This window comes from Podarcis erhardii (assembly GCF_964252035.2).
Source record: "Podarcis erhardii genome assembly, chromosome: 9".
Lineage (NCBI taxonomy): Eukaryota > Metazoa > Chordata > Lepidosauria > Squamata > Lacertidae > Podarcis > Podarcis erhardii.
In genome coordinates, this window is record NC_138512.1 from 55694229 (window position 1) to 55710968 (window position 16740).

The 16740-nt window shown below is 42.8% G+C and overlaps 1 protein-coding gene across 1 annotated transcript in view; it reads right to left on the bottom strand.

The window, feature by feature from the left end:
* The window catches only part of ENPEP (glutamyl aminopeptidase), a 58221-nt gene that overhangs the window by 3810 nt on the left and 37671 nt on the right, over positions 1–16740 (bottom strand). Inside the window, 10 exon segments of the mRNA XM_081877453.1 lie at positions 1391–1472; positions 3896–4036; positions 4745–4915; positions 5033–5137; positions 5813–5886; positions 9286–9436; positions 12450–12505; positions 12837–12976; positions 15137–15216; positions 15587–15738. Of these exon segments, the coding sequence (XP_081733579.1) occupies positions 1391–1472; positions 3896–4036; positions 4745–4915; positions 5033–5137; positions 5813–5886; positions 9286–9436; positions 12450–12505; positions 12837–12976; positions 15137–15216; positions 15587–15738 (1152 nt within the window).

A 16740-nucleotide genomic window follows, 5' to 3' on the forward strand; every position in this document is an offset into this window, starting at 1 on the left:
TTCCAATGCAACAGCCACAATCTAAATTGCTCCTTCCCCAAATATGCTAATAACAGCTTCAGGAGGGAATATAAATGGAAGAATTGGCACAAGGGCAAAGGATTAGATCTGCTACTCCTGCCTTGGCCCTGATCCAAACCAGCTGATTTTAAAGAATGGCACTCCTGGCCTAAATGAGCTGACCTGTTCAGGGGCATCATGCTAAACCATGGCTTGGTACTACATGAATGAGCCTGCTCAGGCTTATGTGCTTCTCCTTCCCTCTCTTCTTGCAGCTTGTCCATGAGGAGAAACATTTGCTTCCTGTTTAAAACTAGCCGAAGTTCATAATTAAATCTGAACTGGTAGAAACTCTGGTTAGTTTAAACTCCGATTTTGTTTTAGAAAGCCAGGAGGAAGCTGTGGTTTATGGGTCATGGCTTGTTAGCAAACCATAGTTCAAACTCGCCAGAGTTCTCTGCTGCTCGAGCATAACCATGAGCTCCAGTTTGTTTATAACAAGAAGGAGATGCTTACAGCTTCCCTCTCATGGTTGTGCCACAGGCAGAGAGTGTATGCATGCCACTTCTGTTCATGCATGTGGCATTAAACTATGCTTTAGTGTATCAGTGAAAAGAGAGCTAGTATAGACTGTTGTTCTGCTGGTCTATGTAATCAAGAGTAAAGAGAAAGTGCAGAGTTATGCCCTAATTCAAGGACAGCCACTGTAATGCCCTCCAGATTGGACTACAGCTCTCATCATCTCAGACTATTGGCTATGCCGAATGATGCTGACGGGGCCCAAAAAAATCCAGAGGCTACCATGTTGGTTGTTCTTGCAACCAGAGATTTTCTGTGTGAATGCTGGTTTTTGTTTTGTTTTGTTTTGTTTTGTTTTTGGAAGCAGCTCTTATCTTTCTGGCCTAGACGGCAGACGGATCTTTTTGAAACTACCAAATCAGTGAGGCTCCAGATGTAATCCTACCAATTTAGTATATATGTGGCTCAAGAATGACCCCATTAATGTGGATGGTCTAAAGATTTTCCAAAGTCTTATTACTTGTCAGAAATGTTCAAATGAATTGGTTTCACTAAACAGAGGTTAGCTATTGTGTTCCTCATGTCTGTGAAAGGCACTTTAGTTTTGCCCAGGCAGCCTTTAAGTGATTTATGATTGCAATATAGATCTATCACAATATACATAGACATCCTGAAACATTATGGCATTCTGGTTTAACACTGAGGTAGCCAATGTGATGCTTGCCAGATATTGTTGGACTCCCAACAGCCCCATCCAGTGTAACTAATGGTACGGGATGATGGACAGTGTAATCCATTGACCGTTGGGAAGGTTCCACAATGACTATCCTCATTTTAGCTGGAAAGCTGGAAGGTCAGACTGCTCCCTTACCTGCCAAAGCTGAAGGTCTGTGTTGAAGGTTTCTGTTATTCTTGACACTAGGCGACCAAGGTTTCTGTCATTGAGAGTGTATCTGAAAAGATAACAGAAGCCTGTTATAGATGCATCTAGATAAAGCTGGCACGAGGTTCTGGTGACCCTCTGAATGTTGTTGCTTTACACCTCTTATCCTCCTTGATCATTTTCCTTGTTGGCTGGGAGCTGGGATGCAACAATATATGGAAGGCCACAGGTTTTGAATTTCTGGCACAAAGTATATCAGCTTTAATTTTTAAAGCTGCATGGAACAGTGCATGGAAAGGGAACAATAAATAATATCAGTGCTCTGCTTTCTGGAATATTTCATTTCCAGCTGTTATTCCCATTTGCATCCAGCCCTTTCCCAAAGAGTAAAGATAGGCATACAAGGAAGTTATCCTATTGTTTCTTCACAAAAACCCACCTAATGTCTTTAGAGTGGTAGCTATTCGCAGAGTGTAGCCTAATGCCTTTAGAGTGGTAGATCTTAAAAGTGTCATTATAAACCAGATCTCTTGCTTAATAATAATAATGGCAGGTGTGTGTTGAGAGGTGGGGAGGTAAATTTCGTTAGGATCACAGCACATTGTCTTCTGGAACTCTTAACAGCTAAGGTTGTAATCCTAGGTACAGTGGAGCCCCGCAAGACGAATGCCTCGCAAGACGGAAAACCCGCTAGACGAAAGGGTTTTCCGTTTTGGAGGTGCTTCGCAAAATGAATTTCCTATGGGCTTGCTTCGCAAGACGAAAATGTCTTGCGAGTTCCTGCGGGTTTTTTTTCCTTCCCCCCCTTTTTCTAAGTCGCTAAGCCGCTTATCTGCTTATCCGCTAAGCCGATAAGCCGCTAAAAGCCGCTAATAGCGCTAATCCGCTAAGCCGTCAATGAGCTTGCTTCGCAAGACGAAAAAACCGCTAGACAAAGAGACTCGCGGAACGGATTAATTTCGTCTTGCGAGGCACCACTGTACATATATATGGTCCCATTGGATACAGTAGGGCTTATTTCTGAGTAGCCAGGCATAGCATTGCACTGTAAGAGATTGTGGCATACATGTTTCTGGAGCCCCTTTTGTGGTGTTCAAAGTATTGTTCTCTGTTGGCAGATATATTTCTTGAATTCAAGACAGAGAGCAAAGGCTCCCGAGATTATGGAAGTTTTGTGCATCTTCTCACATTTGTGACCTAGGACAATTTTCACTTGGATATTAGAAGTTATTGGTAAGGCTCTGTACCTTTTATGAAACCAAGTCAGTTTAGGCATTTTAGAAAGATTTGCCCTACAAAACCATTCAGCACCAGTCGGTTTGGCACCAGCACATAGCATCCTTGGGCAGCAGCCAGGGCTTCACCACTACTAATGCCTGCTCTGGCAAGCAGCCATTTAAATTTCCCATAATGCCCTTACTGTAGTGTTGCTCCTGCCCATTAGATGAAAGTTCAAGGAGGGTGAGGTGATCAGTGGCTGCTAGGCACGGTGGCTGTGTTTTACCTCCACAGTTATTACATTTATATACCAACTTTTCCCCAAGGAGATCAAGGTTGGTTTGCTGGAATTCAGCAACTTCTGAAGAGCACGGTGTTGGCTATTTATGCTATTTCAATATGATATTTTGCAGTTCAGATGTGGAACTGGATGTTGTTGAACTACAACTCCCATCACCCTTGGCCACTGCCCATGTGGGCTGAGGCTGATGGGAGTTGGAGTCCAACAGCATCTGGAAGACTACCGGTTCTCCAACCCTGCTCCAAAACATGTTCTACAGCTTCCATAGCAGAAGCATCAGGGATTCAGGAATCTGGAGGCAGTGTGAGGAATAGGAATGGAAAGCTATTCTGTTTGTACCCCTAGGATCTGGGTCTCCATTGCATGACCAGTTTGTTCCATCTGCTGTTCCAGTATGGCCTTTATTGGGCCCTAGACTCTGATGCATATGCTCAGAGGCTCCCTTAATTCGATTTGGCAGATTTAGGGAAGAGCAACTGGTTTGGTTGCAATGGGCATGGAGCTTTGGGGGCACCACAGGGGATGCCACAACTATGATTTAGAATGGAGTGTGAGAGATGGGGAGGATGTGACAGATTTTGGCATTGCACAGGGTGCTGCTGAAATTTGAGACCCCAAGGTCGGCCACTGGCAGCTTCATCCCAACATGGGTTTTGCTCTTTAAGCATGCCGTGTCTGTGACATTGCAGATTCTGGGGCATGGCTCTTGGATCAGGCAACAAAAATGTCTTGGGAAGGTCCTGCATAAACACTATTCCTAGATTTATTGTGCAAATATCATTATTGTTAGGGTGTGTTTGATTTCACAAGAAGGGAGAGCAAAGCAGCACTTTTCTAGCTTCAGTGGCAAGTGGATATGGTAAAATGGAAGCCATTGCACATATATATTTCCCCCACTCCCAGTGCAAAATAACAACAACCCCTCAACCATACTAAAAGAGAGAGTAAACTGCACTGAGAGGCTATGCACTTACCTGCTAACCAAATATTCCCAGTTGAGACGTACCCAGTCCCAAGCCATTGTTTTGCCGTAGCTGTTATAGGAGATGTATCTCAAGACAGTGAACACGTCTTGACTTTTAATGAGATTTGGATCCATGAGATTCTTTAAAAATCTAGGAGCAATCAGATATGAAGCAATTACACATGATGATTAGTATCTCATTAGGGCTGCATGGGAAATGAGCTGTAAACTGCGCCGTGAGATATGCTTCCGCCAAGATGAATTCGTAAGAAAAACACAAGTTCTTTTTTAAAGAAGACGAGGAAGAAGAAGTGGAGCCTATTCCCACGGTTTGTGTTTACAAAGCCAGAATGCCCAATAAATGATCTGGAGCAGAGTAACGGGCATGGTGAATGGCAGGCAGTGGACTAAATAGACTTTGATGTTGCACAAAGTCTGTGGCCACATTCATGCCGTACATTGAAAACACTGTGATACACTTTAAATGGTCGTGGCTCCCCCTCCTGAAATCTGGGCAGTTTTTTTAAGGGTGCTGAGAGTTGTTAGGAAGGCCTGTTCCACTCAAAAGACCTACAATTACCAGAATTCTTTGTAAAGAGGGATTGATTGTTAAACCACTCAGAGATTTGTAGCTCAGAGAGGAATAGGGCCTCCTAACAACATTCAATTTTTATTTGCCCAGGTCTTTTAGTTTTGTTATGATGTTTATGCTGGGCTTTAAAAAAATGCTGCTTGATTCAATTTACTACTTAAAAAATTCTATCTTATGTTTTTATATTGTATGTTGCTCCAGGAGCTAACACTGAAGAGCACCTAATAAAAGCTTTTATATGGGAAACAAGTAAGATCCCAAACAAACCTGTCCAAAAGGGTGACATTTTTCACTGATGCCAGGCCATATAGCAGCTTCTCCTTTTCTTGAGCTAATGTTGTATTTTGGTACTTCTGAAACATATAATTCCAGGCGTCCTCATTGCCAGAGTTCTGCATGCCATAGCGATAGACCAAGAGGCGGAGGTTTACATCTGGGCTAACATTTAAGAAAACAATACTATTAGGGGAGGTGGAACAGCTTTCAGTTTATTCTGCATGTGATTGTCATGTACTTCTTTGAATGAAGTTCATACATAGATAGAGAGATATCCACCTTGTTGTTCCTTGTTGCCAGTCATTAAATAGGTTAGATGCATTGTTCAAAGTCTCTTGGTCACCCATGCTGCACGCAAACTCTAAAACTGTCACACGGAGGAGACTGGGGAGTAAAGAAGAAATAAAGTCTGCTTTATTCATTTTGAATATGATATATTAAGTAATGTAAAATAGCAGTACAAGTAGATATGTGCACCCAATAGGATTTGGAGCTTAGGTTTCTCAAACAGCTGCTCTGTATACCACATATATGAAAGTGAAGGGACTTGGAAAAACAGGCATCTGTTGCTAAAGGAGGAAGGGGATATAAAAAATTCTCAATGGGCATGCCAAAGCTTTCATGTGTACTTAAAATACCTATTTGTATCCTGGCTTTTTTGCCTATATATGCATTCTATACCATGATTACACTATACAAGGTGAAATTCCGAGAATTCTACATACCCTTTTGGGAACATACAAGTAGCCTCCTGAAAAGGAGCATTAGAAAGTTAGAAGATCTTAGCATTTGTTAAAGAGTTTTAGTATTAAAGAGATGATCATTTGCTTAGCACTGACTGTCTGTGTAATGCAAATGAGTTTGGCTGCTTCCAATTGGGTAGTCAGAATGTTCACATCCCATTACTATGCACAGGGCTCCCAAAATTTATCTGCAACTTCTGTTCTTCAAACAGAGAAGGGACCAATGAACTTGAGAGAAATGGGAGACATAAGGCACACTTGAAATACAGAAATACAAAGCAATTCTCAAAGAACAAGCCTGAAACAAATGATTTACCTATTGATGTGGACTCCATCGTTACCCCATCCCAGTTGATTTGCGATGGGTCTAACCAGCTCACGAAAATATGCCTGGAAAACAGACATAGCAGCAATGACCACTGGACGCTTTGGGCAACAACATTTTCATGGATTCACTACTATTTGTTTTAAACATTTGAAGAACAAAGGAGCGAAATAATAATAATAATAATAATAATAATAATAATAATAATAATAATAATAATAATAATTTATACCCCGCCCATCTGGCTGAGTTTCCCCAGCCACTCTGGGCAGCTTCCAATCAAGTGTTAAAAACAATACAGCATTAAATATTAAAAACTTCCCTGAACATGGCTGCCTTCAGATGTCTTTTAAAGATAAGATAGCTGCTTATTTCCTTCGCATATGAAGGGATGGTGTTCCACAGGGCGGGTGCCACTACCGAGAAGGCCCTCTGTCTGGTTCCCTGTAACCTCACTTCTCGCAATGAGGGAACCACCAGAAGGCCCTCGGTGCTGGATCTCAGCATCCGGGCTGAACGATGGGGGTGGAGACGCTCCTTCAGGTATACAGGACCAAGGCCGTTTAGGGCTTTAAAGGTCAGCACTAACACTTTGAATTATGCTCGGAAACGTACTGGAAGCCAATGCAGATCTCTCAGGACTGGTGTTATGTGGTCCCAGCGGCCACTCCCAGTCACCAGTCTAGTTGCCGCATTCTGGATTAATTGCCGTTTCCGGGTCACCTTCAAAGGTAGCCCCAGAGTGCATTGCAGTAGTCCAAGCAGGAGATAACTGGAGCATGCACCACTCTGGCAAGACAGTCCGCAGGCAGGTAGGGTCTCAGCCTGCGTACCAGATGGAGCTGGTAGACGACCGCCCTGGACACAGAATTATCCTGCGCCTCCATGGACAGCTGTGACTCCAAAATGACTCCCAGGCTGCGCACCTGGTCCTTCAGGGGCAAAGTTACCCCATTCAGGACCAGGGATTCCCCCACCCCCACCCTGTTCCCCCAAAACAGTACTTCAGTCTTGTCAGGATTCAACCTCAATCTGTTAGCCGCCATCCATCCTCCAACCATGAACATGTTCTCAGATAAATTGCTTGGGAACAAGCCAGGCACGCCACATAGCATTTGCAAGGCCCTGGTTGTAGTTTGTGGAGCTCTATCCCCAGGTAAACTCACTGAAATGGGTGGGACTGAGTGGGAACAGACTACAATTCTATGATTCAGCATCTTGAATCCCTGGTCTCTCCACTATAATTTGAAAAAAACAAAAGCAATACTTATTACGGAGAGTAATGTAATAGTGAAAAGAGAATTGACGTAAGGTGTTACTTTTTTGTGGACTAATTGGTGAGCACAACTTAAAGCCTTTGCATTCAATAGATCCTTGTTAGTGGGTGGAATTTCACTCAGATGGGTGTGGGCGAGGCTATAGCACAATGAGCAAGCTATTCCTCATCCCACTGTCATTGTGTCTGGCCAAACAGTCTCCCCACCGCATGCATTCCAGCTTCACCCATTGTTATCACAAAAGTCTGCATTCTGTTGTGTCAACAGAACCTGTTCCAGAGAAGTATTGCCTGTGTCGTCCTATCCTTGAGGACTGCTGGTAAGGATTCTCTCTTACATCACTGCTCATTAAGAAACATTCAAATGATTTGATAGGCTCTGCATTTATCAGAGTGGCCCCATCTGCCAGATGGACAAATACAGGACCACAGAACTAAATCCCCTTGCACTGGCAGTGCAAAACATTATGCTGGCATGTGCATTTAAGCCTGCGCAAAAGTACTGTTGCACCAGAAGACTGCTGGGTCAGCGCAACCCCTATGCCAGCAGATCACTGCCAGCACAAGGAGAGCAGGTGGGTAGAGATCAGTAGTGGATGGCGTTGTAGGATGGCGGTGCTAAACTGAGCTCCAAAATGCTGAGATGCTGCTGCTTACTGGGAGAGAGATGGAGATAGGCATGGCAGCAGGGTGATCTGCCTGATGCCATCTGGCATTCCTGCCAGTGTATCAGCACCTGCTAACCTCTCTGCTGGCTTGCCCTTCCCTCTCTACTTCCCACTAAGCAGCAGTATCTCAGCTGTCAGGAGGTCAGGTGAGCACCACAATGTCATCAACTACTGGTAGAAATGGAGAAGCTATAGAAAAGGAGCTTAGCCAGAATCACATGCTGGCCCAGAGGTCTGTCCTATCTGAAGGCTCCTGTTTCTGTGCTTCTCAACATTTTAGTCTGTTTTTGTTTTGATGTTGGCTTTTGTCAAATCGCTTTTTGCTTTTCATGAATTATGCCACTTTGAGGGTCCTTTTTTGAATGGAAGAGTGGCTTATACATAAATCAAGACTGCAACAGAAATAAAAATACACAAATAACATTGTGCCCGCAAATGGGAGCACCCTGTTTACAGTTGCTCTTGAAATCCTGCCCAAATAATGTTGCCAATGCACTTTTCCACTGAACCCTGACAACCATAGTTCCTTGAGGATATTGGGATTACTCAGCACTAGTACCAAGCCACAGTTCCAAGAATCTTCTGGTGGAAACCATGATTGTTAAACCTATGTAAATCCACAATTATTTTATAGTGTAAATAGGCCCAATGTATTCCCCAAATCATATATGCTAATGTTGAACTCCAAATGCTGATCTACACAGGCTTGGGAAAACACCACCAATGTTTTCAGAGGTATAAGGGGGGAAATCACATACCGATGAGGCCTGAGCACACTGAATGTCTGTTGTGGAAAAGAATGGGAAACCAGGGGGATGGGATGTAGATGGGATGTAGAGGACCCCGAGGCTGGCTGGCTGACATGGGCCTTTTCTGCAGTAGCTTCCCATTTGTGGAATGCTCTCCCCAGAGAGGCTTGCCTGGCGCCTTCATTGCATCTCTATAGGCACCAGGCAAAAACATTCCTTTTCTCCCAGGCCTTTAGCTAATTAAACAATCTATGGCCTTTTAAATTTTGTGGGGATTCTTTTTTTCTTTCATACTATGTTATGTATTTTTGTGTTTTTATGTTGTAAACTGCCCCATGATCCTCAGATGAAGAGTGGTATAGAAAACAGACAAACCAGCAAACCAACTCTGACCATTAACAGTTCACATTGCAACATTCTGTTGCAGGTCTAGAAGATTCAGAAATGTATTAATACGTACCAGGGTCAGCCTTGGAAGAACATTAAATCTACAACCTTCAAGGGCAACCTTGACATTTGCTTAATTATACATAGAAAGCAGCTACATATTTTGTTTGTCCTTAAATAATTACAGGCATCCTGGGAGGCACATGGAGGAAATACTTTTCTCTTTGCTCCCCTGGCTCCTAAGAACCAAAATGGAGAACTCCTCCACTTGTAGCTAGGAGGAGAAAATGAAAGCCAGGGTTACAGCCTTCTTTTCTTTTAAAAAAATAAATAATATGTAGTATTATTGTTGGCATATAGTTCTTTACTTCATTAGAACCTTACCTGAAATTTGGGATAGAGTGTATTATCATCTGCAAGCATGTCTCTAAGATAGGATACAGCTACTACGGCTCTTTGCCATGGTATATATTCTTCCTCATTTTTTAGATAACGTGTTAAGTTCAAGGCATAACTGTAATTCAGAAGTCCAGCCCTGAGAAATGAATAAAAAATGAGAAGTTTCAACAACTGCTTTATTGTATAACTGTCTAGATAAGCATCTGATTTAGTACTGCTTATAGTTGCAGCTGTATTCCCCTCCTCCAACAGGTGGCACCAGAGGGGGGCCGTGCCAACCCTCCCATTGCTGAACTCCTTTGATTAACATATATTGTTACTGTATTTTTCTTAAGATGTGGGACACAACTTGCCCACGTAGAAATATACTGTGTCCCTTCTGGGCCTACCCCCCCCATATATATATATATATATATATATATATATATATATATATATTCTGGTGCCATCACTGCCCCTTTCCCCTAAGTATTTACATGCTAACCTTAGCACCATTCTGAACAGAAGTGTTTAGAATCAAGCAAAGGTACTAATTTGCCACAGGCTGTCACAGTCTTTGAGCAACTCATTTGTGCATGGAAAAAGCAGGGTATGCATTTAAAAAGCAATTGATGATGAACAATATGTGAAAGTGACCTGAAAAGCTTGTGAGGTGGGGGTGGGAAAGGCCTTTAAACAAATTCTGGGGATCTCCAAATTCCTGTGCTTTACAGGGTTAAACTGCATAGCAACAAGGATGGATAAATTCTTACTCCCAGTGAAACTCTGCCTATGTCAACTGCAGAGGAAATTTAAGGCATGTATATTTTAGGCAATGTATCAAAATCTTTCAGTCTCCCAAATACCACAAAGAGGAAGTAAGGCAGACTTTAACTGTCTTAATTCCTCATTCATATGGCATTTTCAGCTTGGACATTTTCAGGCACTCATGAGAATTCAGTTTATGTTGACTGGCTTTAAGATTAAATTGAGGCACATCAAAAACAAGCAACAGATCAGCACTGTGTCTGTTGGGGAACTTGTAATAACACAGCGATTGCCCTCAAAGCCTGCTCTGGAGGCATGCCCAGTTTCATGACAGAGCAGACCAGCATATTTTTGGGAGGTGGGAGGAGGAAGAGAAATCTATCCTGCATGTAGTATGGGGGAGGAAGTAGGACTCCTATTCTGCATCTCCCATCCCTCCCTGAATGAGAAAAGTCAGACGTTCCTACAGCAATAATTCATGGAGGTTTGCATCAACGTAATTTCAGAACGTTTTGTCCTTTAGATGTCACAACAGTAATGCTTGGTGATTAGTTCATCTCCTCCTGCAATAGCGCTAGATGCTTAAAAGGCTCACTTGTGTGCAGGATTTGGAATGCTGTCAACAAGGATGCAAAAAGGAACCAGGAAAGACATCAAGACTTCTGCTGCCTGTGAGATAGATCTCCCTGAACAGCATCAATTGTGTTTTGTCCCATACCAAAAATTACTTGTAGAAGGGAGTTGGGATGGCAATCAAAAGTCATCAGCATTTTAGTGTGAATTTCTCCTAATAAACACGTGTAATATTGAGTTTTGACTGATGTGCAAGTTGTTTGCAATTTGTTTTATGCACACTTTCCCCTAATACATGCATTTTTGCAAACATTGGTTAGAGAACTATATTGCAAAATTTGGATAAGCGTGAATTCTGAAGGATAGCAGTGTTTTGGTTCACACCTGAGAATCTCTCTCTGGGGAATGCTGTTTCTCTCTTTTTTGGGCTGGGGAGGGACAGCCATCTGAGTAGCTCCAAGCAACTTAGGAACAAGCCTTTGATTCTGCCTTCCTTTTGTTATTCCAGATCCATGCCTAACGGATTTAGCAATGAGTTTCAAGTTGCCTTTATGTTCTCTTGACTTTCTACAAGATTTCTATGAAGAGTCTCCCCAGTTGTCTGCATTTATCCTTTCTGTACACAGTTACTTAGTTCTACTCTTACAAGAGCTCTTCAGCTTCATTCCATAGCAAAAGCAATTGCCTGTACTGGGTCATAATAGACAGGAAGCTTCTCAAACTTTCATCACAGTGGCGCGGAATTTGATCCTGGGGTACTTCTGGATGGAAGCCCCCACCCCACCCTGCAAGTGTCAGGAGTATTGATTCAATGTGTCTGATATTCACAAGCAAGATAAGAATTGAGATTATCCCCCTTAGATGGGAATCTAGCAAACCAGGGCAGGTGCTACGATTCAAGAGTCTTGTGCAAACATGTTACTTTGTGCAGTTGTCAGGCTCAGGGCTGCAGCTTTAAATCAGTTATAAGTTAATCTCCTGCCTAGATCCAGTCATATAATAAAACCTGAGGAAAAAGGACTTGCCAGAGTTTTAAGAAACCATTATGGCTCTGTGGAGACAATATATCTGCTGCTATTGAAGCTGTGAAGGATCAGTGATCAGTGGTACCTTCCATATGCTGCCAGGCTCCATCTCTCACCAGTGGTCAGTTACTCCTGGCTTTGATTGTGAAATGTAAGAATGCCATGATTCTGGATCTGGGAAGAAAAACCTATGGTGCTACAGATGTTGCATCTGATCACTAGCCACTTGGCTGAGGCTGCTGGAAGTTGAAGTCCAACATCTGAAGGACCACATTTCTCTTGTCCTAGATGCTACTTTGGGGCTAAGTCACTCCCTTCCTAGAACAGGTAAGCATTCAATCACATGAAAGGGGTCCCTCAGCCATACTGCCTGCTCCCATGCATATCTATTCTGAAGTGAGTTCCACTGAAAAATGGATTTTGCTCCTAAGGAAGTAAGCCTAGGATTGCAGCCTTAAGTCAGAGAGGACAAAGGTTATTACAACAATATACTTACAAAACACAATTTCTATTTTTTCTTCAGTTAAATATAATGATGACTAACCAAATTTCAGTGTTGTGTGGTACAAATAATAAGATGACATGTCCAGTGGCGTAGCGTGGGTTGTCAGCACCCAGGGCAAGGCAAGTAATTTACGCCCCCTAACCCGTGGATTTTAGTAGGGGCAGAGAGCTGCGAGTGCGAGCGCGAGCGCGAGCGCGCCCACCCCCCAGATGTTGCGCCCGGTGTGTTCGGCCCCCCTGCACCCCCCACGCTACGCCACTGGACATGTCTACTTGAGTTCCTTTGATTATGACACTTACCTGGCCAATGAAAATGCATCCTCCAAAAAGCCAGCGCGATCTGCAAGACTAAATTGCTTATGGGAGAAAAAGGAAATAAGCAGGTGAGTTCTTGGTGGCGAAACCAAAGGATGAAACAAAATCATAGCTGTTCAACACCACACTCTTCTGACCATCCCATCATCCCCTCTCCTCCCCCTGTGTGCTGTTCTGGGTGTTTCCCCAATGCTCCAGAGTGGATTGGGGGGAAGTGCAGGGGGCACCCAACAGCACACACTGAGAGGGGAGAAAGCATGATTGCAGCAGTGGAAGCTGTTGTGCTGGTTGCTACTAGGGCACTGCGTTAGTTGAATCTGGCCCTGAGTGATCATCTATACATCCCATGAAGCAACTGTTCAGCAGACTGACCTTGTGGTTGGCCTCCATAATCCTGGCTAAGTCTTCCCAGGCTTGTCTTTCATAGTTGACCCGATAGAACCCAACATGATCCTGGTTCACTTTCAAGAAAGAATTGGGATCAGGATTGCTGGGTCGCGTAATAGTAATTCCTGTGGTGGTTAAAAACAAACAGTGGTGAAGGACTTCTGAACGTGTGACTAGATGACATATCAACTCTCCAAATTATGTTAATTTCGAAATGGAACAAGGAAGAACCAAAATTATATGTGATGGCCAAATTAGATGGGTCATTCAAAACATTTTTGCCTTCCTGTACACATTTTTTAAAATGCAGGTGTTTATTATTAACGTTGGATGCAACCTTGGCATCATCAGCACCATGCTCTAACCAACTGAGCTATCCAGGTTCAATGTGGTGTGAGCAGTGTTAGACTATGCACCCTCAAAATCTGCTTCACAGGGTCTCGCAACTCTTTGATCCTGATTGAGGATGCTTTAGAGGGAGGAGACGGAGAATAAAGTTTTATTGTGTGCATCATAGTCCGTTCGGTGAACTTACATACTCCTCCTTTCAGGCGACTCTCACAATGCTTCTTACATATAAATATTAAAACAACAAACATTAATGAAACCTATATAATTGAACAGCCAAGGCTAGCTACGAGTGGTGGTGGTGGTGGAGAGTACTTGAAAACTAGATCTGTTGGCAGGACAAAGATGGAGTTAGAGCCAGTTAAAGGAGGAACATATTGGCTGGACATTCAAGAGCTGGGTCGTTGGGCATGTTCTGCCTTCTCCCACAGGAGAAAGCAGTCCTCTGATAACCTCTGATAAAGGCCAGGTGTGTGGTGCCGACCTCCTCCCTGACCACTCCTGCTGCCAACATACATTTCAACCAGTCAGTTCCAGTCAATAGTCTGGCTGCCATGTTATGAACCAACTGAAGTTTCCAGGGCAGCTGCACATGCAGCACAACATATGGTAGTAATCAAGTCTGGATGTTATCAGCAGAATTAGATATCAGTGGCAAGGCCATTCTCTCCTTAACTTCCCCCAACATTCTTCCTGTTCTAGTACCTCCTGAAGACAACTCAAATCCAACAGTTACACACTGTGTTCAGAAGAAATTTGAGCCAATTTAATTAAAATCAGTTTGGAAGGTTCTCTAGCTACGTAACCTTTGCCGTCCCAACTTAGAAAGCATTTCATTGTGATAACAGGACTTTTTAAAAAAAAGAAGAAGAAGAAGCTGAAATGAACTTTACTGATTTAATGAAATGTAGTTTAATTGGCAATTTTCACATGCAGACAGGACGTTAATTGGAAATATTTATCACCCTGTGATAAATGGGGCAGTGTTTTTTTTTTTTTTGTTAACATTTATTATTGGTTTTAGGGGCCGCATGATTCTATTTACTTGGAAGCCAGCTACAGTGAGTTAAATAGGGATGTATCTGACTACAGAGTAGTCTACAGACTCACTGAGATCACTGGACTTTGGATTTCAGCTATTTACAAATCAGATTTCTCCCCTGTCTTTTGTCATAGACTTGATTGCAACACTCAGTTATCACTCTTCTGTTGTCACATACTCAGCCACCAAGTCAAAAGCACTTCTGTCTTATGACAATGCCCTTATTATGGTGGCATGCAATGCTCCTGTGTGGGTGGACCACTGGCAAATGATGATCTGATTGCTCCATTATAAATCTAGAACACATCTTATGTTCAGCAATGCAGAACTTTCAGTCAGCTTCCTTGCAAGGTTTTTCAAAAGTACCTTCTGTGTTTGGGCCTCATGATGAAACATTCAAACAATTTCTTAGCTGTGGTTTAACCCCACATTTGGTGCTTATCACTTGTCCAGTTAGGGCCAATTTGATGGGATTTGGGCAGAATGATTTTCCTTTGCTGTTTTACCTGCCCATAATCCAACATGTTATTATTAGTATTTCGGAGTACCTATGCCCCACTTTTCTACAAAAGTGCACAAGGCAGCTTACACAAAATTAGCACAATAAGAGAAGCACAACCTAAAAAGGAATCAAACAAGCAAACCCAATGGAGTTAAGAATAAGCAGCAGATTTAAAAGCAGCATGCCACACAAGAAAAGATTGGGAGATGAGTTCAGCAAATCACAGCACTTTTGTAGGAGGGCAGTAATGTTGCTGGGTTCTACCCAGGTCACATATTTACTATGCCAGCTTGTGGAGCACAAAAGACTAATGTTTAACATGAAGCTTGATGTTTGCACACTGCTTAATAAACTTTATTGCATAGACAGCTATTGCCTGCTAATGAGGATTACCTGCTAAATTTGATTTATTGTAGAATATTGTATCAGTGTCAGCTCCCTCATACCATTTCACTGGGATATTCCACCTATAGCTGAACATTTGGAAAGAGAGAGATTTCACTTTTAAAAAAAATACCACCACCACACAAAATATTTTTAAAAACAGAATCAATGCAATGTACTGTAGCAATGGCCCATAGTTTGGCTAGATTAAATAAACAACACCAACAAAAAAGGATTAAGGCACACATCTGCTGTGGTGAGTTGAGTCCAGTGCTACCAAGGTGGCAGAGTACTTACATAGACCCAACTTCAATGCAGCTTTAAAAAAAAAATTATGCACAGCTTTTCACAGGGGAGAGGGGATTTGTTTTATTTAAAGCCTTTGGAGAAGCAGAACATCCCCATTTGGACTCTGACTGGCATTGCAAAATGCATACTCATCTACTGGAGAAACTGTACCCAAATTCAGAAGCTGGCAGGGAAGGGTCTGCTGTGGGATCCAGGAGAAAGCGCTGTTGTGTGATCATTGAGTTTGGAAGAATGTTCAGCACGGGGTAGCCCATCTGCTTGGTCCAGGTGTCCATCACTTCTTGGACAGGATAACCACTGACCTAAGAATAACAGTGGATGATCATGCTGAGAACACCAAAAGGAGACTGAAGAAGGATATTACTCTTCTGCTCAGGAGGTGAGAACCTACAGTTTTTCTCTTCTAATGCTGGCTTTGGAAAACGCACGGGCATAGCTGGTCTAAATAACAGTATTTATTGATTGTAAACAACAAGGAAAGGCCAGCCAGTCGTTATACACTGTTTGCATAGATGGCAACATTTTGGAGTTCCTGCAGAGGTGAATGCTCAAGATATCACAAGCCACCTTAGGTGACAGCATTCAATATCTTTCATATTTTCCTTCCATGAAAGTTGTGGGGGGAAGTATAGCAAATTCAATACGAAGATGTTTGCTATGATTAGTATAACAAAAGGAAGGAGAGGGATTTGGACATTGCCAGAGACAAGGTGCCTGGAAGAAATCTCATTCCCCCCCTCCCACCAGATATAAGCTCTGGCCCTGTAGGCAACAACCTCACCCACCCAAGTTTGCCACATTGATGGGATAAAGTGCCATGGCTACTTGTCTGCATGCACTGTGGCTATGAAAGCCACAGGGAATCTGCCTGAGATGCTGTCTGACAGCTTCATTTGAAACACGTGCACACATGATTAATGGTCCTAAAGGGAAAAAAGGGTTTCAAAGGATCTGAGTATCCAACTGGGGTTGATAAGAAGAGCGTATCCTTTTGGCCGACTCTTGCTTAGCACTTTTAGTCAAATTGCTTCTATTCCCCCCAAAAAAGATAGACTGCCACCAGACATCCATTCCTAGTGATCTGTGCTTCTTGATTCATTCATGTTCTCTTTTTCTCCTCTCCATAATTTTGCAATCAGGACAGCAAGGACTGCACTGATAAAAGGCAATAGGCCAGAGGGGAGCAGTCTTCAGGCTCATTAGAACCAATTCACTGGAACCACTAGAGATTCAAGATCTACCAGCCAGGAGCAAAAAATATATGCGTGTTCACATGTTCCATTCAACAAATTTACAACTCTGTA